The 22,631-nt window shown below is 37.1% G+C and overlaps 3 protein-coding genes across 6 annotated transcripts; 1 reads left to right on the top strand and 2 right to left on the bottom strand.

Moving 5' to 3' along the window:
- Positions 1-85: 85 nt before the first annotated feature.
- pmelb (premelanosome protein b) lies at positions 86-6,154 on the bottom strand. Of its 3 annotated transcripts, none has more exons than XM_077218941.1 (12): positions 6,020-6,106; positions 5,032-5,145; positions 4,029-4,175; positions 3,757-3,897; positions 3,518-3,679; positions 3,067-3,432; positions 1,690-1,875; positions 1,466-1,570; positions 1,275-1,380; positions 989-1,194; positions 770-860; positions 86-572 (listed from the first exon to the last, which is right to left on the bottom strand). In XM_077218941.1, the coding sequence occupies exons 1-12, from the start codon at positions 6,072-6,074 to the stop codon at positions 437-439; spliced, it is 1,815 nt and encodes a 604-aa protein (XP_077075056.1). In that variant the 5' UTR covers positions 6,075-6,106; the 3' UTR covers positions 86-436. The 3 variants fall into 3 exon arrangements, with proteins under 3 accessions (XP_077075056.1, XP_077075057.1, XP_077075058.1); XM_077218942.1 differs by having other exon boundaries at positions 1,466-1,555; XM_077218943.1 differs by lacking the exon at positions 5,032-5,145 and having other exon boundaries at positions 1,466-1,555; positions 6,020-6,154.
- A 1,662-nt stretch (positions 6,155-7,816) lies between these two features.
- Positions 7,817-18,035, bottom strand: ccnt1 (cyclin T1). Of its 2 annotated transcripts, XM_077218918.1 has the most exons (9): positions 17,790-18,035; positions 16,565-16,646; positions 16,330-16,458; positions 14,633-14,693; positions 13,817-13,879; positions 13,657-13,702; positions 13,102-13,265; positions 12,705-12,775; positions 7,817-11,941 (listed from the first exon to the last, which is right to left on the bottom strand). In XM_077218918.1, the coding sequence occupies exons 1-9, from the start codon at positions 17,957-17,959 to the stop codon at positions 10,691-10,693; spliced, it is 2,037 nt and encodes a 678-aa protein (XP_077075033.1). In that variant the 5' UTR covers positions 17,960-18,035; the 3' UTR covers positions 7,817-10,690. The 2 variants fall into 2 exon arrangements, with proteins under 2 accessions (XP_077075033.1, XP_077075032.1); XM_077218917.1 differs by having other exon boundaries at positions 13,657-13,879; positions 17,790-18,001.
- Positions 18,036-19,095: 1,060 nt separating this feature from the next.
- On the top strand, positions 19,096-20,656 carry tmem18 (transmembrane protein 18). Its single transcript, XM_077218129.1, has 5 exons — positions 19,096-19,207; positions 19,375-19,492; positions 19,827-19,881; positions 19,970-20,063; positions 20,183-20,656. The coding sequence occupies exons 1-5, from the start codon at positions 19,115-19,117 to the stop codon at positions 20,279-20,281; spliced, it is 459 nt and encodes a 152-aa protein (XP_077074244.1). The 5' UTR covers positions 19,096-19,114; the 3' UTR covers positions 20,282-20,656.
- The last annotated feature ends 1,975 nt before the right edge of the window (positions 20,657-22,631 follow it).

Below are 22,631 nucleotides of genomic sequence, written 5' to 3'. Positions count from 1 at the left end.
GTTATGATATTAAAAGGTCTCATAGTGAAAAACCTTAATTAAATTGATTGTAGACACCAATATCAAAGATAATGAGGCCAGAAAGTAATGGCAGCTTTTTTGATATTTTATTCAATTGTGTTAAAAAAATGCATGGATAGTGTTCCAAAGATCCTTTAACTGTCAACATGTTGTTAAATATGCTTTGTTGGCTCAAATGACAGTTGTTTCCTCTTCAAGTTTAAAGTACAAAATTTTACACAAATGCTATAATTAAAAACAAGTTTTTGTAGAAAATGATTTGGGGTCAAATATGTGTATACAAATTTAAATTTAAACATTAAAGATTAAAAAAATGAAATGAAATAGTAAAAAAGGTTGATGCTTTTACACTTCAAAAAAGTGCTAACATAACATTTCTTTTTCAGGTCAATTTTAATTGGTTTTAAAGTAAAATTCACACTACTCCTTTTTTCTGATCCACCGTCTGCTGGTTCATCATGCTCCAGAAGAGCGCTGGCACAGAGCTCACGCCAGTGTTGTTGGATTGGCATGCAGGGACCTCAGTCAGCCTTTGATACCCTTTAAGACGTCTAGAAAAGTGGAAAAATAAGACCAGTTTATTGTTTTCCAACTAGTTTTACCAGTTAATGTTCACACCAATTTGATTACTGATTAAGCTTTAGGAAACCTAAAGGAACAGTTTGAATACTTAATAATAATTCATGAATGATTCATGCCAGCTAAATAAATCAGTGCATGGATATTACGCTGTGTTAAAATGACTCACTTATATGCAAAAGCCACTGCACCCAATGCTGATGCAACAGTCAAGATGCCCAAAAACAGGGCAACGACACCTGCAGATGTCAACCTAGAACCTGACAAATTTGGCACCAAGATTGAGACATCAAGATGATTCAATAGCACAATAATTCTATGAGCCTTTTGAAGAACTGTTCTCATTCTGGCTCATCATGCATGACATTTCAATAGTGAATAAACTCACCTATGTTAATATTAACCCTGGCATTCGTGACAGCCAGGCTGACATCATTCGTCATAGACACATTGATACAGAAGATCCCAGAGTCGTTGAAGAAGTGTCGAAGGATGAGTTGGCAGTCTGATGAGGGGCTCACAGCATTGCAGATGGTCGTAACTGGCATATGGCAGTCTGCATCCGACACTACAGTGCACACTTCAGTGGGGAGGCTAAAAAGAGCAGGTAAGGTCATGAATTCTCCATCAGGCTATAGTTTGTGGTTCCAACTTCATGCTTTGCCAGACCTCACCTTCCCTGGCAGGAAACAGTGAAATCAACAGCATTCTGCTCCATCTCTGTTAGCAGAAAACCATTAGCTACAGCCACCTGGACGATCTGCACACTCTCAATGCCCTCTGAGGATACAAACATACATTATTCTTCAATGAAGGTCTATAATGCATCATATTAAAGTACAAGTGGTCAAATAAAGAATCTCACCGATAATCTCAATATCTGTTGCGAAGGATCCATAACGGTAAATCACACAGTCAGTTGTGTCTTCGTCCAAAATCGCCTCCATGTTAGCAGCTGATGTTTTGGAAACTCATATGTATATATATATATATTCACATCATTTATAGTTAATATTAAATTAATATAATTAACTAGCTATAATTCAAAATATCTCTGAATATTAAAAAAATGAGAAAACTGCAACTCACTAGTTGTCTTCAGTGTTGTCTTTGTCACAGTATTCAATGTTATCTTAGATCCAGATCGGAGGTTAAAGACCTTCTCAAGGCTGGGTCTTGTTGGAACATCATTTGTAGGTGCAGGTGGAATGGTTTTCATTGTAGAAGCAGGAGTGGATTTCAGAATGGGAGCTGAAGGCTGACTGAAAGCATGATCTGTTCATAAATATAAATATAATTACTTTGAGTTTTACTCTGGCCAGAACTATCACTGATGTTTTTCTATGCTCTCCGTATTTCACACAGAATAAACAGTGGTGGTCAGTAGCTAACAAACTTAGGATATTATTTTTATTGACATTTTTTCTTAAATCTTAACTTTACAGTATAATTTTTTACTGTTACTCTACTACATTTTATAAATCGTTTCGTTTCTCGTTATTTCGAACAAAAGAAATCGAATCGCTCCGAAACCGAGATGTTCGATTCATGTGAACACACGAATCTCTTAAAATCGACCTACAGTACTTTCGAGGAACCTGTTAAAGATGTTCAATAATCACGGGGAACTATAGCGAATTACAGTGATCTGATTGCAGACAGTCGACAATTCACTGATTCAATGAATAGTCGGAGCGAGTCTCTCTCCAAATTTGGTCTCGATAACGAGCCAAGAAACGGTATGTGATCCCCAGAGCTTGAGTATTCTATTGATTCCGCGAAAAAGTAAGTCACTAACTTTAAATTATTTTAAGTAGCCTATAGCCTACATGACAAGTTGTTAGTAGTGAAATAAATATGCTAGCCTACGACAGTCCGAGCTGATGAAGCTAGCCTACTGTTTGAAATAGGCTACTTGAATGCTGACGACTAGTTGACGATTCTATCTATCTATCTATCTATCTATCTATCTATCTATCTATCTATCTATCTATCTATCTATCTATCTATCTATCTATCTATCTATCTATCTATCTGTCTGTCTGTCTGTAGTATTTTAGAATCTCTTCACACACACACACACACACACACACACACACACACACACACACACACACACACACACACACACACACACACACACACACACACACACACATTTCACTATATTATATTAGTATACATTGCATAGACTTCCATTGATTTTATGTCAGGTTAATGATATCTTCTATTGCCTAACCCAAACATAACCCACACAGAAACACGTGCGAAACACTAATTTAAATAAACACATGTGTTGACCAATATATAAGCCTTTTTAACTGAGGACCAGTAAAATGTCGTACAAAAGAAAAAAAAAATATTATGTGGTTTGTTATAATATTTCACTATAAAAGTGAGGACATTTGGCCCTCACAAGTATAGACAAACGTGTGCACACACACTACATAGAACAATGCTGTGCACCTGTAGTGATGTGTTCAGTCGGGACAATGAGGCTCTCAGAGGTGAGGGTGTTGGTAGTGGGATGAATCTCAGTCGGAAGGTTTGGTGGAGTTGCACAAGTTGAATCCGGAATAGCTGCTTGTACGACAACTTGAGGCTTGAAGGCACCAGATGCCATGTAAGTGTGCGTGACGGTGAGTTCCCTGGAGATTACAGTGCCACTGCCATCCCCGAAATTCCAGTTAAAAGTCACGTCAGATTTGCTCAGGTATTGGCTGGGGTCGTGAAGGGTGATGCTAAAGGCTACCGCTCTGTTCTGGATAAATTTCCGATCGCCTTTATCTTTGTCATTTACCTGAGTCAGGGAAACCGCAAAGGGAATCTGGTCTAGAAACACAGGGATAAAATAGTTTAATTAAATCTGAAAACCAAACTAAATAAAAGATCGACATTCTGTTTACATTATGCTTACCTGTAATACTAAACTGTGTGGATGCATATCCAATAGGGATGAATTTATCTTTTTGCCTGTAGTGATAGATGACAACATCCATCATATAAGAGCCAAGAGGAACATCATCAGTGCCGATGGTCAACGATGAGGAAGGGCCATCTCGCACTTGCCAGTATTTACCTGTCAAACGCAAAAGCGGATTGTCAGGTAGGTGAGATAACTGCACATTACTGTAAAGTAAGTGCTTCTTTCCTTACCGCAGGTTTTCCATACAAATACATAGGGAGGTTGCTTGTCCGCCTGTCTGGAAAGGAGAGGAGCATTAGGGAACACAGCGTTCCATGCATCTACAGAGTTCTCCTCAGGATAGACAGGCTCTCCTTCATGGAACTGTGTGCCTTAATTAGAAAGTTGACATAATTGTGCATTATTATTAATACAACTAAACTTTTGTTGGTCACAGTACTGGCAGCAGAATATACATTTTCATCTTTGTAAATAGGGTGAGATAAAGATCATAGAAATATACCGTTGATAGTGCCGTTTTTTGCCCAAACAACTTGTCCATCTGGCAGGACCTTCTGGTTGTGAGGGAACACAATGTCAATGGTGAAGGTGATTTTGGCACCGGTCAAGGTGGGTGCATCATTTCCCACTTCAAACTTCAATTGTCCACCTGTAGAAATGTACATTTATGCATTTGACAAAGAGGGGTTTCACAGCGATGCCATAGAAGAACCATTTTAGGTTCCTCAAACCTTTTAGTGAACCTTTTTTTCTTAGTGTGAAGAGTATTTTAATAATTTAAAGAAGCGTTTTGCACTATTAAGAATTTTTTGTGGAATGGAAAGGTTCCATGGATGTTAAAGGTTCTTCATGGAACCAAAGATGCCAATAAAGAACCTATATTTCTGTCAGGACCACCATCGTCTAATACGATTGTCAATTAGCATACAGTTTGGATTGGCGGTATGGTTCTGTTCTGGGCAAGAACGTAAGAGCAGCAATAACCCCCCTTAGGGTTAACAGAACAGAACCAACATATATTGCAGATATCATTTCATTAATTTTAATGTAGAACATAATTAGAGAATTTTAGTCTGATTCAGGGGGAATCAGAATGCCAAATCCTGACTGACGAGAGGAGGAGCTGGGGATGGAGGAGGGAATTGGCTCCTGAGAAACGCGATAGCAGTTGATAATACTGTAGGAGCTTATATATGAATACAGTGATAGGCGTAGTATTCCATACTGTAGGTAGACGTGGATCAGCTGAGTGTCAGCTGATGTGAGCTTGACTAACGTGACCTGCCAGAACTGATGCTTCACTTGATTTTTAAGAGTGCACCTTGCATTGCATTCAAAATATAAGTTTTTATCAATTAATGCAAATCAAACCCATGACATTGGGGTTGCTAGCGTCATGCTCTACCATTTGAGCTACAGAACACTAAATTTTTTTTTTTAACATGTTGATTTAAGTGTGTGATGTAATGATGTAGAAAATATATTTCTTGACTGAGTTTTATTACCTGTCCAGCTGTTTTTGTTGAGTGGGTCTCCTTCTTTCAACACTGGGAACTGTTTTGTATTCCATGTCTGATATTGATTGAATCTGGGTTTCGAGTTGCTTCTGTCAACTTGTCCTTATGCAGAAATGAAAAGTTGGGGAACTTTTTTGGTGGAAACTGAAAATGATTTGAGAGAAAAGGCTTTGAAAGCCCTTAAACTCTAAATGACTGACTGCCTTACTTACAAACTTTAAAGTCTACAATTGTTTGAGAGAATGAGATTCTGGGCATGTGACCGGATAAAATATTTAGCACACTTTCTGCAATGTGACCCCAAATCCTGTGCATGTGATGGTCAGCTGTACATGTGACCATACTTTTGGTTTTACTGCATAAATGACAGGCTTGCTCTCCGATCAAAGCGAATAGCATAACTCAAAAATCTAAATGCAATAGAATTTTGAATGATTGAAACGAAGAAACAGCTGGTCCTGTGCCAATCAAAACCATTACATTATAGGTATAAAAGACTTGTCATATTACAGTAATGCTTGTGGGCCATTTTGTATTTTTAAGTCATAGGATACATTATTTCCTATTTGATCTGATTAGCTAATGCACATTGCATCTAATCTTGGAAAATTGCAAGACATACTTTTAATGAATATAAGGGGGTCAAGGAGATCAGCACATTGTCATGCAGCATTAAATCTACCATTATTAAATCTCAATCTAATGTTTAGGAATTGTATTAGGGAAGGTTTTAACTGTCCAGCAAAGACAAAAGAATACCCTCCAGCAACATTCATTGAAATAGTGAACTATTAAGTTAATTTTCTTTCGACTTTCCTGATAACCTGTGTTCTTTTTTCAATGCAGTTAAAAAAAACCTCCACTAAATATAAATGCTGGTAAACACAATTCCAAGTATGATACACAAGAACATGGTGCTGCGTCTAATTAATCAAACACAATAAATATAAATAATATTGAAATAATCTTTACTTACTTGTTAAAGCCACAGACAAACAGGTCACTATCAGTATTCTTGAAAGTAGCTTCATTGTGTCACTTTGTTATTGGCACCTTAATGACTTTCGGCTTCAGAAGGATCGCTCTTTATAAAGCCACATCATACATCTGTGGCTGAATAGCCCCTCCCATAACTTAAGACCATGCACACACACACACACAAACACACACAGTTTTCACAGGCTACTTTCATCTTAACACCTTTAACCTTATTATTTATTCTCAGGTTAGGTAAAGTAGCCTAATTCAAGTCTGGCCTAAATTATAAGCATTAAAAATGGTTACAATTTAATCAGAAGACTCGGTGGTATGCTTTTCCTCAAGTCTTAAACAATAAAAATCAAAGCCTCGGTAAGCAGTTTTTGTAATCAATTAAATTTATTTTAATTGGTTACTTTTCTTTTTATAATAAACGAAAGTGCTAGGGCAAATAAAACTTCAATATTAAAGTATAAAAAATAATAATCACACTTTCAATCAAAGGTGTAGTCAGCTCTGGGCTTCTTTGTCTTTAGCTTCGAGTTTCTTGTCATCGGCTCTAAGCTTCTAGGTGTCGGGGATGCTGATACGACACACAGACGTGCATGTCAGTGATGCTGTGCAAGAGTTATCAGATTACAATTCCATTAAATATTACTTGCACTAATTGATTAAACTCATTTATGAATTATACTGATCAGCCGTGCATGTGCACTTAAAAAACAGTAAAGGTTCCACTTTGAACCTAAAGTAATTTATTATTAAAAATATAAGGGGAAACCTAAAACCAAAATATAGATTCGAAGTACTTGTAAGAAAACATCAATAACCATAGATTTAAAAAAATAATATTCAAATGTAAAAGATAAAAAGAACTATAAAAAGAAGCGCTGCAAACAACCACTGAACAACCTTTTGTTTAAGAATGTAAAATACTTTATTTGATATATTGAGGCTTATTTCTTTTTAAGAGTCACATTGAGATTACAAGCTCTTTTCTAAGCTGAGCTTCTTTTAATGAGGAACCAAGCTTGAGAATACTTACATGTGATATCAGTGGAGCACTGCATGTGGCTGGAAATCTGACGCTTTTTAAGGCTTTCTTTCTTAATTGGGTCAGTGGCCATAAGCATCTTACGTTTTTTTGCCTTTTTTTTTTTTTTTTACCAATCCTTACAAATGCGATAGAATGAGTTTTGGTAAGATAAGCTTGCAAGTGTTCGTTTTGAGATGTGTATGAGAAACAATGCTAAATGCGAATGAAGGGTAAATTGTGTCAAACCTGCTGTAGGCGGCTGGTGAGTCATGCGAGATCAAGGATGCTGACTCCAAGAACAATAGAGTCTGTTCAGGTCTGGGCACTCATTCACTGTGAAGTCCGCAAGAATCATTACATTACGTGAATACTAATGCACAGAGGTTAACAGGTTCAATTTAGCACTAAATTTCAGTGAAATAGTTGTAGCACATTTTTTGAATTGCACTTATAAGGATGGGGAAAATGTCTTACTGGTACATTATACTATAAATGTAAAAATTTTTAATAATTTTTCTTTTGATCTTGGGGTGAAATATAAAATCTGAATTATGCCACTAATCCAGATAATGTTCAATAATAAGGCGTCAATAAAACAATAAGTTACACATTACATCTAGACAACAATGCCTGGAATGGAAAGTTAATCAGGATTACAACAGCTCTTGTGACTTCTTGGTTAACCCAGATTTTCGGCTTTTCAGAATGGTTTCAGATTTTCAAAATTGTGTTCTGAATAGCCACATTTAACATTCCTGGTTTATTCTTGTATCTCTTTATTCCAGCACTGAATTCAAAGGCAAACCATAAAGGTGTTGTTGACATCAGGTGGAAGCAAAACTGGTCAAGTTGTCGTATAAAAATCGGAAAAGGGAATTTTACGGCAGAAGCTTGAGTAGAACGTCCGTCACATTACAACAATTTACACTGCAATCGGTAAGAAAAACACCCACAAGTATGTTTCTCAAAAAACATTATTATACATCAACCACATTTATAAAAAGGAACCGAGTTCACAAAAATGCAAACCTTAACTTCTGACAAGAAACACCCCAACAATTCAATTCAAAACCTGAGAGTTCATGTGGTACCACTAAAACACAGAAAACAGTATATACATTTGATAAAACGCTATATTCTTGAGAATGGAGGTACATAGAAAATACAGTGGTGACATGGATTGCATTAGACCCACAAAACGCCTTCTCTTTAGTCTTACTGAAGCAGACTAGACACCAGCAAACACAAAACTAAAACATGTTAAAACTTCAAATTACACTTAGAAATGATAAAACAGGGACAGGACATGAGGAGTGCATCATATAAGGAATATATGCCAAAACTGTGACAGGTCTTTTATAGCTTATAGTGTTACATTTAATTTCACAACATTCCTGAAATGTTCCTCATCATCAACAGGCACAATCAGGAAAGGGGTCAAATTATGGAGGAATCCCTGCTAACATCTTAATAAAAGAACGCAACATTTATTAAAGTAAAATTTACTCACAGTAGAAACTCAATTTCATGCTTCCATTTTTTTTGTCTGTAAATTGATCAATGAAAGTCATGCCATTTAATCAGAGGAGGAAAGTTACAGAGACTGATCCATATAGTAATCTGCATTATTGTGCTATTAACTGCATACAAAAACATGATCAAGCAAGATATGAATATGGAGACAATATTGTTAAAGGTAAAAAACGATTGGCTCAAAACCCTATCAGTTTTAATGTGCACTGTATCGTTCATGCAAGATTTCATAAATCAGGATTGCATGGCTTATCACTTGAAAACACTAAAATGACCTTGTTACGGTTATAATGCAGCTTTCACGCTTTGTCGTAATTACCGTAATCTCGAAATGACAACACGTGACGTTCTATTCAGAGCTGTTCACGTCCTCGGACTGGGAATTATGCATGTCTATGGCAAAAGTATTAATGCCTAAAGGTGGTACAGCTGTCACATGGTACAAGTAAGAGCTCTCAGAAAATTCCCATCCAAGCTGCAATTTTGAGCTGAAAATCTCGTAATTACGGTAATTACAACATGGCGAAAACGCACTTTAATGTTAAACAAAAATGGAGGTATTGCAACAAGTAAACATGAGCAGTCAGTATGCTCGCCATTCAATCTATAAGTGCTGATTTGAGTGTTTAAACTGAGACAGATAGAAATACAAACCTAACAGACCATAAAATGGACGCCATATTCAAAGAGATAGTTCATCCAAAAATGAAGATATTTTGAAGAATGTTGGGGATCAAGAAACAGTGGACCCTATTGACTATACAGACAAAATATATTTTGTGTTCTACCAAAGAAAATCATAGTTTTGGCAGAGAAAATAGGAGGGGGGGGGGGGGCTTTCACTTTAATATGATGTAAAAAAGGGTATGATGGACAAAAGTACCACCAGTTCATAAATGCACACAGAATGAATTTCACCAGTTTGTTAGTTAACCAATATTTGCATGGCCCACTATCATTGTTTCAACCAAAGAAGCATAAAAAAAAATTAGTTCAACTGAAAATTGGTGGAATATTTGTTTTTATCAGATTGTACTTTTGTCCATCGCAGCTTCATATTCACTGTAAGCCAGTTACATCGTAGTATGACAAATAGCCTGTGTCTAACACCGTTTGGGTTTGTGTTATTAACAAACAGAAGTAAAAGATGAAACAAGTACAAGCTGGACATACTGTTGTGTATAGTGTATTATAAATGAGCATGATGTTCTACAACCATTTAAAACAATGACTGCATCTGGCTCTGAATTGTAGGTTTACCAGACATACTTTCCCAAATTAGGCATATCCTTGTTTTTGGGGAAAAAAATTGTAAAAATAATTTGTGTCAATTTTCCGTCATTTACAGAATACAAAGCTGAAAGTTACAAACAAAAAAAGACCACAAATACTTACCAAACAAAATCAAAATGTTACTTCAGTTACTACTCGTATATTAGAAACATACATTTTGATGCAAATATTGGGGATTCGTATGTTCATTCTCAAAACATACATGACGTATCAATCAAGTAAATACAGACTGGGAAGCAGGTTACAACAGTATAAAAATAAAATCCAAATATCACCTGATGCATTCAAGCAACGACTGCTAAGAACTATGGTTTTAAAATGCTAATAATAAATACCATAATCAATAAAAAAGACACATATATTGTTAGCAAGGTCTTAAATCCATACATAAACCAAAAACATTTTTCTTTTTGCATTCAAGGTTACACTTTTTAAAGAGGACAATGGGTCCCTCTCATTCTGTAATACATACCCTTAATTCCATTATGTTTTTCTGTTAGCGCTGATATAAAACTGAGTGACATCAAAAATAGTATGTACATTTTTTTAATAAATAACATTTTTTGCCTTTTTTTGCAATATTTTGTTCTATTTTAACATTATTGCCACAGATGGGTGTTGTGAACACACTCGCTCGCACACAACCGCACAAAACGATACAAGTAAATTTTTTGCCTTACATTACTCCGCTGTCAAACTCAACATCACAGAAAGTTAGACGCACAAAAGGAACCCAGGACTCCCAAAGACGACTGATCTGATCAGTGTATGTGGACGGATGAATGGTGGGGAGGGGGATGAACGGGTTTATTTGGGCAAGGGTGGCAGAGGTGGAGGTGGTTCTGAGGGTAAAGGTGGCGGCTGGGTTCCTCCGCGAGCGCTACTGCTATACCGGTACTCTCCGTACTGAGCGCGATAGTCAAATATCTGAGGTTGCGCCGGCTGCATCCCTTGCGCGCTGAGCAGCGAGTTCAACATGTCAAATGTGTCCTGATACTCGTTGGACTGGCCGCCCGAATTGTGGCCATTCGTGTCGGCTTTGTCCGCCTTGGAGTGCGAATAGTTTCCCTGATGGTGCGAGAGGCTCAGGATGTCAGACCCGTGCCCCATCGCGTGGGAGGGCACTCCGGAAAGCGTCGGCAACTGAAATGAGTTTCTGGACGATTTGCTGACTTTCGAGGGGTGGGTGCCGGTGGAAGGATCTGGCAAGTGGGTCCTTTTTCGAGACGACGATGACGAAGAGCTCGTTCGCACAGAGTCACCAGGGACCTTTTTGCTACTTCCTGAGGTGCTGGCAGAACTTGAGTGTTTTTGTGCTGAGGATGAGGAAGACGATGCAGATAAAGAGCCAGTGGTGGAAGAGGAGGAGTGGTGGTGATGGTGATGATGGTGGTGGTGGTTTGACCGATCTCTGTTGTGCTTCTCCCGACTTTTCCCGTCTTCTCCGGACCCACTTCGCCTTTCTGGAACCCGAATCCGTACTTTAATGTCCTGCTCGGATCCACGACTGCTGCTACTGCTGCTGTGCCCCCCGCCGTCTGATTGGCCCCGTACGGGGAAGCGCGTCTTTATGGAACTGCGTTCTCGCTCATCCAGTGGGATCTTCAGGACGATAGGTGAGGGGTTGCTCAGATCGGAGGAACTAGAGCTGGGCTGCTGGTGGTGATGGTGCTTCTCTTTCCTCTGCTGGTTCATGAGGGCCTGTGCTGCAGTGGCGTATCCCTGTTTCACACTTGCCTCCATGTTCTCCAACTTCCGCTTCTGCATCGCCAGTTCATCCGCGTGCTTGGCCCGATACTCACTCAGAGAGACCTTAGCAGGCGCATGGAGTTCATTAGCAGTGGGTAGCTCCTTGCCGGAAGGCTGCCAGTGTTGGGATGAGGCTGCAGCGCTGGGATCATCTGCTGAGGAGTCCATGGAAGAAGCGGAGGGAGGGGCGGAGAGGCTCATCAGTCCCGCCAACGTGCTGTCAGACGATGCCATTGAGATCATGTTCATAATGGCTTCTGACTGATCACCATCTTGCACCTTTGATTTCTTGGCAGTTTGACCTGCAGCCTAAAGCAAAAATAAAGATTATGAGGATGCAATTTGGATAGTCAAAACACAGTTCATTCAAACCCTTTCATTCTGCAAGGATGCATTAAATCGATCAGTGAATTTGGAATTTATGTTACAAAAGAATTGTATTTCAAATAAATGCTGTTCTTTTGAACTGGAATCCTAATTCTAGAAAAGAAAAAGAAAAACGTATCACAGTTTCCACACAAAAATTAAGCAGCACAATTTGTTTCAACATTGATAATAAAAAATGTTTTTTTGGTGCTGAAAATACACTTTTGCATCACAGGAAGAAATGAAATTTTAATATATACATATATATATATATAAATAGAAAAACATCATTTTAAATTTTAATATTTCACAAATTAATATTTTTACTGTATGTTTGATCAAATAAATGCTGCCTTAGTGAGCATAGGGGACATTAACATTAAAAAACTTGAATGAAAACCCCCAAAATTCTGAATGACAGTATGTAAAAAAACAGCCACTTGGTTACAGTAGATATTTAATGCAATAAAATAAAATTTAATATTTCAAGTCTTTTAAGTGGCCAAATGCAGTAGTCAACATTTGAAGTGGATCAAAAAAGTTCACCAAAGTTGTCCTAAGACAAGAATAGATATTGTTCAAAATTCATGTATTTGAACTTTGATGAAAGGTTTTGATCCACTTTAAATGTTGACTACTGTACTTTGTAGGCACACAGTATTTGCAATTATCCAGATATAATTCAAATGGATGCAAACTGACTTACTTTCCAGTTTCTTATGCGTTTTAAGCGGCTGGGCGTCTTCTCCAAGATCTGAAGGAACTCATGAGTGAGCTCTGTGAAATCATTATTAAAAATCTTTAGGGCAACTTGGGGCAAAATCACACATTACTTGAGAAATTCTTTAAATGGCTATATCGTTTCTTGTCCCGGCTAAAATCCCAAAATTTTGTCCAATGTTACTTCCTAAAAATCTTAGTAAAACTGCCTTTAAATGTAAACTGAACTAAATAAACCACGATGCATTCATTAATGAAACACTGAACAGATAAGTAATTACATAGTTTCCAGATCTCTAGAATTAAACTCTCTCTATATTAAAAAGACAACCATTTCAAAAGAAAATCACTTGAAAAGACACACAATAGCTACATTTACATACCATCCAACAGCTCAAGGGTCACTGTGGGGTCAACATACTCCCACCAGTGTTTGCCGTCTGTGGAAACCGGAATCTCCCAGTTGGACCATTTACAGGCCAAATGAATACAAACACAAGCTACAATGGGCGGACTGTACTGTAGGCAGAATGTAGTCAAGTGGAGACTGCAGCAATGAGATCACCCAGAGATACCCAAAAACACAGGAGAAGAAACAAATATTTGTTAGAAACCATTTATTGCTACAGTAATACATACATAAACTACCGTTCAAAAGTTTTGGGTCAGTAAGATTTTTTTTAAAGAATTTAATACATTTGTAATCAAGGACACATTAAATTTATCACAAGTGATATGTTTATAATGTTACAAAATGTTTGTATTTCAAATAAATACATCAAATAAAAAGTCAAGTTGACATTATTTCCAGATTCATTCATCATACTTGGATTAAAGATTGATGTAACTGTAACCTCACATAGTTCTGGTAGTGTACACAGAGAAAACTTCTACACAAGTAAGGTATCTTCTACAGAAGTAATGCTATCTGAACATACCTGTTTGTTGCCATGAAATATGAGGTTTGAGCCAAATCCTTACTCGCTGGAACAAAAGGAAAGCTCGTGATCAGATGTGAAATCTGTGAGCTTGGTGGGCTAGAAGTACTCATTACCGAGCAATACGAAGGACAGTTTACAGTGAGCAGCTGGTTCTCACCTCGCACAAGCTGTGTACACTTGACAACATGTGTATGAGGATGATCAATGGTGATCTCAAAAGCTGAAGGGAAGAGAGGAGATGAGAGAGAGAGAGACTTAGTTTTTTATTTGTACTGCAGTGAAGTGCTTTGACTCTTCATACAGGTGAAGTTCCCCACACACAATATACATGATGAGTGAGTGAATCACAAACATGGGGCTTCCTGTGCTTGACTGGTGAGATATCTTTGAGCCAAGCTCCTTGCAAGTGGCCTGTAGGGCGATTTGGTTATAGTCAAAGTTTTCAAAACAAATTACCATTATGGGCACAAGAACAGAATTTTCCAAAGCGGAGGACTGCAAAGCAGGACACAGACGACGGTTTACACCAGGGTTATCCCGATAAACAAATGTCAGTAGTTGATACCATTACCAATGAAATTTCCTGATTTAATATGCTATAAAATTAATATGCTATTGCACTAAAAATCCAAGCATTCAAGAGGACTGAGGTTGGTACTGCAAAAAGATTGTTACAGTTAATTTTTTTTTGATTTAGTACCAGTACTTTTGACATCACCACTGTACTCAAGATCAAAATATGATCAGCATACAAAATCGATAGCATCATAAACCACACACAGGAAGGGTGCATTGCCAGACTGACATGGAAATAGAAATGAAAAAGGTGAGAGTAGTAATGACTCTTAATTAAGAGATTGTGATAGTCCTGTTGACTCCCGGGAATTAGCAGTGAATGAGAATAAATGTGGTTATTTGGTACATCTCTCTAGTATGGTGATTCACTGACCCATTCTTGCCCTTCCAAACTTACCCAGGGTCTGGAGTATAATGCTCTCAAGAATGACCAGGTCTTGGGCTTGTTGCAGGTATGTCTGAGATTGAGAGGACAGGCAGGTTACTCACATGTTCTCTTGGTCATGGACTACACGTTTACTCGCTCTCGTCAAATTAAGATGACCCTTTTTTTGCGCCAAGCCAATCAGCACCTTATTATACAAGCTATGCCCCTTCAATTCATCAACATATGACAGTGAGAGGCATATGCATAATACTAACAGAACAGATAAAGACTGAAGAAAGAAGATTATACATATCCAACCTAAGAGAAAAAAAATTGAGATCATTTTGATTCAAAATGAAAATATAGAAATAAGAAAACTGTGGCTTGCACAACCTGTTCAAAATAAAAGCAATGTTTTGTCTGATGCTGTGGTTCTGCAATTAAATTTGACATTTGATACTAGGGCTGGGTATTGACACAAATTTCACGATTCATTTCGATTCACAAGCTTGCAATTGGATTCTGATTTCAATTCGATATTGATTAAGTATATTACTATAATATTAAAGGTAACAATTTCAATTTGTGTAGGCTACTTATATTTACATTACACAAAATGAAGTTTTCATAATAATAATGTTATAATAACTTTTTGATAACAATTGTTTCTACTCATTTTAAAATATTAAAATTTAAATGGTCGCTGTCATAAAAACATAACGGAATCAAATATCCGTTAACAAAACATAACGGATATTCAAATATCCTGTACTTGAACAGGTTAAGTAGAAATAAAATGAATATGCAATATATTGCATATATTTAGCAAAATGCTGCTCTCTGGAGTAAATTTTTCTAGAAGACTAATGAGTTAATGGACATTGAATGTTTTTTCGGAGGTAAATGTAACATTACATGACATTGTTTACGAGCTGTTTAAATGACGTATTTCCGCTGGTGAAACACTGATTAATCGTTTACATGAGACACGAAGCGGATTTTGGTAAGCTGTACTGTATCTTTCAGGTGTACCTTATGATGTTCATTCATGATTATTTGCTTTAACTAGTACTGTAGTAATGTGTAAGAAATGGTCAGTTGAACTGAGCTGCACTATAGCGATCTGTCACACCACATTCATGAGTGGCAAAACATATTTATTGTTTGAATTTCATAATTAAATTGACATAATTTGAAAGCTGAGACTGTTTCATATCAAAGCTTATTGTGATTTATTGGATGGGAGGCACGCTACAAAGTTTTGTTTATTCATCAACTGAAAACTGTCATAAGATCGATTCTTGGGATTCAAGAAGTACATCAATTCATCAAAACGAGAATCACTTAAAATCGAGAAATCTATATTTTAACCCAGCCCTATATGCTAAAAACGATTACTGATTGAGTTAAAAAGGCTGGTAAAGAATTTTTGTCAAGCTAGTTAGGGTGGAAAACAGTTAATTTTACAGGAAAGATGGTTATAAAAAAACAAAACTGAAAATCCACCATTCATCAAGGACTCTGGAAAAAAAAAAGTTCTTTAAGTATTTCACTCAAAAAAGGGAAAATTCCATTAATTTCATTATGGGTGAATTATTCCTTTAAAAAAAATGTTGCTGCAAAAGAACTTATTTGCTAATAGGTTACATTTAAACAAAGCAAATACATTGAACCAATGACTCACAGACCGTTTAAAGAAATCGGACATAACTTCTATCATTACTTACATCACTCCTGGTGTCTGGAGACGGGTCCTGAGGATTGAGACACGCATGGGTCACCTTAATCACATGCTCCAGCTTGCGAGGCTGTTCTTCCACCTTCGCAGCTAAAAAGAGAGCTGCAGGAGCAATCACCTGTGCAACACATGACATTAACAAAGAGGTTAGATTCCTGTCCAATCCAGCCAGCTGTTTCATATGAACTTTTAGCAAAAAGCTTGTCGAAGGATAAGACACACACATTTCGGTGGAAGCGGGTGAAGGACTGGATCATGTAGAACCGATGCATATACACAATGGCAGTGTTAATTGTAAGTTGTGACCTGATCGTCCAAAGTTAAGGATGGCACTGACATTACATGCATTTAAAGTCACCATGAAATCAAAAATGATTTCTTTATGGAATATTGCATTTATTGTAATTTATTTATACGTGCATTTTTTTTTGTTGTAAATTCATGTACCCTACCCTTGTAATGTTTCATCAAAATAACTCCCCCTCCCTTTTATAGCGAAATCTCTTCTCTGATGATGTTTCTATTGGCGCGAGGGCGGGGCAACCTGTCAGTCACATGATATCACAGCAATACCAAACCACAACCATCCAATCAAGTACCAATCTACATTTTTTTCTTGTTCGAGAAGACGTTTGGACAAGACTACTGCGACTTCAGTTTCATGTTGAAACAGCATTACTGTTCAAATCAACAAACGCAGTATTTCAAAAGGTTCATAACCACCATAGATTTCAACAGGTTCATAACCACCATAGATTTCAACAGGTTCATAACCACCATAGCTTAGAATGACACATCCGCCCCAAAGTGGTATGGGCCTGTCATTCACATCCAATTCTTGTATTTTAATTAATTAGAACAACAATCATTAATATTTGACAATATTCAAATGGAGATTGAAAGCACCCACTCCTAAAAATGGAAAAACAGAATTTAACTGCTCTCCATTAATTGAATGATAATCATAATTAATCTAGAAATAAATCGGGACAACTCATAATCTCTCCCCAATTACTATATGTCCTGTTACTGTATCAGACAGGGCAAATCTCACCCCGACAGGATATTTTTAATTGCAATACAAACAGACATATTTTGGAATTGCATAAACATATAAGTCTATAACTGGAGTGTAAACAAATGGTATAATGAAGAAAATAGTGGACACCGGAGACTGGGAAAAGCAATGACACCGGCTGTGCTATTGTTCAGTAGGAGAGATACCTCAAGCTAGGCCCTGAGGCCTAAACTAACCCCCAAAAAACAGAAAACTGGGACAGAAATCGTTTATTCCATTCGCCTTAATTCACACGTTTCACAATACAAAAGGCGTGTTTACTGGTAGACTTGTTTCAGGTCATTACAACGTTGAAACTCAACGCCACACAAGCCGCCCAAACCGGCGTCAGCAGATGCCGAGAACGACGCCTCACAAACTGAAAAAGATACACGTTGAGCCGCTGTCCCATGTCCTGCAGCAGGTTAGCAGCTTGCTGTCGGTACGAGAGCTCTTTGTCGGGATCAAGTCCCGCTCGGCGAGATGGGCTGTTTTCGATTTGTTCGCGCGTGAAGTACCATTTATTGTTATTTAGCGAAGGCGAAGGGAACGTAGCCGCCATTACTGAGAAGGACAATGTTTTAAAATCTCCCTGCGTCACAGGAAGCGCGTCATCGCTGGCTGGAATGCGACAAACATGAACCAAAAAATCGAAACATGAACCAAACTTTATTTCTATTCTAAATGCAGGCATAAATTATAAGTCATCTATAATAGTAAATATAATATAAATTACAATAATTATAAAACAGTTTATGAACAGTTTAGTAGGTATTTGCAATGACCATTACAATAAACAGTTGAACCATCCAAATGTAAGGATATGTTATTTCCAAGAAAACTTATATATAAAATATAGATTCATGCAAAATAATTTAGGTTCAATTTGGTTTTAACAAATCAAGCTTTTCCTATGTAAAAAAATAACTAAATAAACGCCAAGGGATAAAATTATTGCAGATAATAAGTGATTTTTTAAAACTAGATAAAAAATTTAATTGGAAATAACGATAAACCAGACACCTTTAAAGAAAACATACACAAGTCATAAATACTTAAATAAATTTTTAAAAATTGTATTATTAAATACTACAAACAGGTGGGAGACTTAAATCTATATTTGTGTAAAAAATGCGTCGCCAAAGTTTTTTTAAAAAAGTAATAAAAACTTAATCATAAACGGGGTCCTCATCATGCACACAGCATCAGTGAGAACCACATGTTAGAACTAGCTATAGTTCTCTTTGACCATACATTGTAACATCTGCTGTTTTTTTATACATATGATAATCATATACATTCTCACCGTTTGATATCTTATTTTAATGTCATAATATTTGTAAGTAGGCTTGCCATGGCGCCCAGCTGTCTGCAAAATAAAGCTTTGCAGAGAACTTTTATTTTGACATAACCGTTCCTACATATCTTCTTTTTCTTCATTTTAAATCGATGCGGGTTATTTAAAGGCATTCTATTTTATTTCGATATAAAATGTAGAAAAAACCTATTTGACAATAAATATTAAATATTTAATGTTACTGTTTGTGAATAAACTGCTCTTAGCATCAACTACATGTTTAAGAAGCGTAATAGCGCCATCCATTGGTGAGCTTCAGGTTGTGTCGCGAGAGAAATAAAGTGACGAATGCGGAAGTGTTTACGTTGTACGTGGTTTAGTGGTGTCAGAGACGGCTTTGGTGGTGTGTAGTCAAACAAAATGACTGAGTCCAAAGCTAAAAATATCAGCGCCATTCCAATCGATGGATTCAGCAATGTTCGCGTCACATCATTATGGAGCTTTCTACAGTCTGTAAGTTTACAGCAACATTTGATTCTCTTAGACATAAAGATAATCTAACGTTAGTTGTGTCGCTATTTCTCAGTACATCCGAGGTCACGTGGTCCGAATTAAATAAAGAAAACGATTTTTTACTAGAAGAACTAGTAATTATAATCATCATGTAAACTTGTTTCCAGGTTGACTGGACAGAATCCTGGCTGATTTGTCTGCTGGCCTTCCATGTCTTCTGTTTTGCTTTCACAATCCTGTCCTGCAAATACTACCGCCTTCAGATCTGTCATTTTCTCTTGATGGGTGAGTTTCTGGAATAATTAAATTGTTAAGGGTAAATGTAGAAAATTATAGTGAAACACAAAATTAAATTTCCGAAAATTACAAGACGACATTTTTATTTTTAACAATTTTGTGTGGTTAGACTGGGAAAGCACCCTAAACATAATTTGATTTATATTTATTTAATGATATTAAATATATGATTATATATTTATCCCACCATATATATAAGTGCTGTCAAATCGACATGTGTTTGTATGTATGTACATACATGCATAAAACACACGCGTATATATATTAGGCACTTTATATTATGTTGTGATCAACCGATAACATAGTATTTCATGTTTTGCAGTCACAATGGTTTACAGTGCAGAATACCTGAATGAGTTGGCAGCGATGAATTGGAGGTAGGTAATTATACACCCACCAAAACCCACCGACATAATGTTATGTATTTGGTTTTATATACTGAATGTGTCTGCATTTTGTTTTTAGGTCTTTTTCAAAGTTCCAATACTTTGATTCAAAAGGAATGTTCATATCACTAGTATACTCTGTACCGCTCTTGCTCAACACAGTTCTTATTGTGGTAATATTTTCCTTTAAGAATATTCTTCTTCATATATAATACTAAAATATGTATCTCATCTAATTATGTTTACAAAGTATGTTTAAGATTTTGATTTAAACTCAGTCTCTGTGTTTTAGGCTGTGTGGGTATGGAGGACCTTCTCCACCATGACAGAATTGAAGATTCTGCAGTTAAAGAGAAAAGCTGCCAGAGAGAACCACAAGAAAACGCAATAGAAGACGTGAACAGGACGTGCACCATTTCCTAATGTTATAATTCCCAGAGGTGGAGGACACACATGGTGTTAGTATGAGGTGAAAACAAAAGTTGCGGTGAAGGTTCTTCAGTGTTTATTTCAGGATACTGATGGATGATTACTCGACCTACTAGCAAACGTTCCATGGCACTTGTTCTTATCCAAAACCTATTGGACAAAGCCATCAACTGTATTATGCAACTGCTTTGTGTACATAAAAATAGACCATCCCAGAGCTTGGTTTTGCTTATTTCTTTATTGTTACCATTGAATGGTTTCTATAAAAATCCTTGTTATCGAGTGCCGGACATGTAAATTGTGTATTTATGGGAATAAACTGAATGTTTTTTTGTTTGTTTTTTATAGATATCATTGTGTTTGTTTTTGGATGTTTGTTACCAATTACATCAGATGCACAAATCCAAAAGTCTGAGTGAAGTATTTTCCTTTAACCAGTAGAGGGGGAAGTACACCGATTCCCCAGGGCAAGTGTGGGTATCTGCAGGTTGGAGTAATAGCTGTGACGAAAGATGGGCGGGTGCCAAAAGGTCTTTACAATTAGTCCAGTTAAAACGACATATTCACATCTTCCCTTCTTCACACCTTTTCTCAGCCTCCCCATGGCACAACGGATAGCTGTAAAATCTGTTATCATTTTCAAATCCTGGATAAAGGATGTACCCTATCATTAATACCACATATATATACTTAAAGGGATAGTTCACCAAAAAATGAAAATTCTGTCAGTACTTACTCACCCTCATGTTGTTCCAACCTCGTAAGACCTTCGTTCATCTTCAGAACACGAATTAAGATATTTTTGATTAAATCTGAGAGCTTGATCACTCCTCCATAGGCTTCTAAGGGATTGATACTTGCCAGTCCCGAAAAGTTATTAAAGACATTGTTAAAATAGTCCAAGTGATGCGTCACACGCTTCACACACATGAAGCGTTGGGCAATAGTGAGCCTACGTGTGACGTACAACACAAAAGCACTGCGCTATTACACTACGTGAACTAAATCGAGGCCCACAGAGAAGGAAATGAATAGTTGAAATAAAGTCGTTATTTTTGGGGGGTTTTGCCATAGACTGTAAAAAAAGTTTTTTGCGCACAAAAAGTATTCTCGTCGCTTGATAAACTTAAGATTGAGCCAGGTTTGTCACCTGCACTATTTAACGATGTCTTTAATAACTTTTCGGGGCTGGCAAGTTTCAATCCCTTAAGAAGCCTATGGAGGAGTGATCCAGCTCTCAGATTTAATCAAAAATAAGGTTTTACGGGGTTGGAACAACATGAGGGTGAGTAAATACTGACAGAATTTTCATTTTTGGGTGAACTAACCCTTTTAATGCTGCCTGATGAATCAGGGATGCCAGCATGAAACATATGTTGCAATAGTCTTTTCTTCCCTAATATGATGTATACCTTCTTGAAAAAGAAAAATGTAGGGCGGGGCTTGATTTTGTCCATGGGGAATTAATTGAATGGTTGTGGATTGCTATTGGTCAATCTCAAATGAGTGTCAGATTGTCTCGCCCTCGCGCCAGTAAACACGTGATCAGAGAAGAGGAGATGTCACTGGCGGAGGGAGGGAAAGTTATTTTGATTAAAGATTGGGGGCACAAAAAGGTAACACTTTATTTTGATGGTCTCCTTTAGACAATCTGTTGACAACAAGTTGTGGGGTAGGGTTTGGGAAGTTTCAGTTTATTTCGGCATAGCCATTATTCTGATCCTCCTTGCTTTCTGTTTTGTGTTGCTAGTCCTGAGCAGGAGCATGTGTGCATAATTGGTCTATAATAAGCATCTTTGAAGATGTTCAGGATTATACAATTCATCAAATAATTCTGGCCTCAAAATGATTTAGAATTTTTGATGTGCAACATTGGTGATTTTGATGGCGTTTGATTATGAGGATATCACGTTTCACTTAGAGACCAACAGTGGCAAACCTTCAAAGTTACTACCTTCCTCCTGAGGCTGCATGAAGTCATACTTCCCAGGATTATTTACTTTTCATTCTCAATCAATCACAACCCTCTCTCTCTCTCTCTATGGGAAAGTGAATGCGCCGGATGAGCTGAAATCTAGCTCTGGATTCCAAAATGTGTTCTGTTTCATATAGGTGTGAGGTTACATTATATTATTTTCTGGAAGATTGCAACACTAACAATACTCCTCAAGGGTCTTGAGCTTGAACGTTCATGTGTTTCAGAGTGAGTGAGCTGTTGTTAAGTTGGGCTTTGGTTCTGCATTTCACTGCTGTGAGTTTTCATCTGATTTCCATGCTGATTCCGTGGACAAACCATGAGAGGAGTTATACAG

The sequence above is a fragment of the Siphateles boraxobius genome, unplaced genomic scaffold, assembly GCF_051911475.1.
Source record: "Siphateles boraxobius isolate OS27281-9 unplaced genomic scaffold, OSU_SipBor_1 77, whole genome shotgun sequence".
Taxonomy (NCBI): Eukaryota; Metazoa; Chordata; class Actinopteri; order Cypriniformes; family Leuciscidae; genus Siphateles; species Siphateles boraxobius.
The sequence above is the reverse complement of the archived record's forward strand: the minus strand, read 5'-3'. Positions and strand labels throughout refer to the sequence as shown.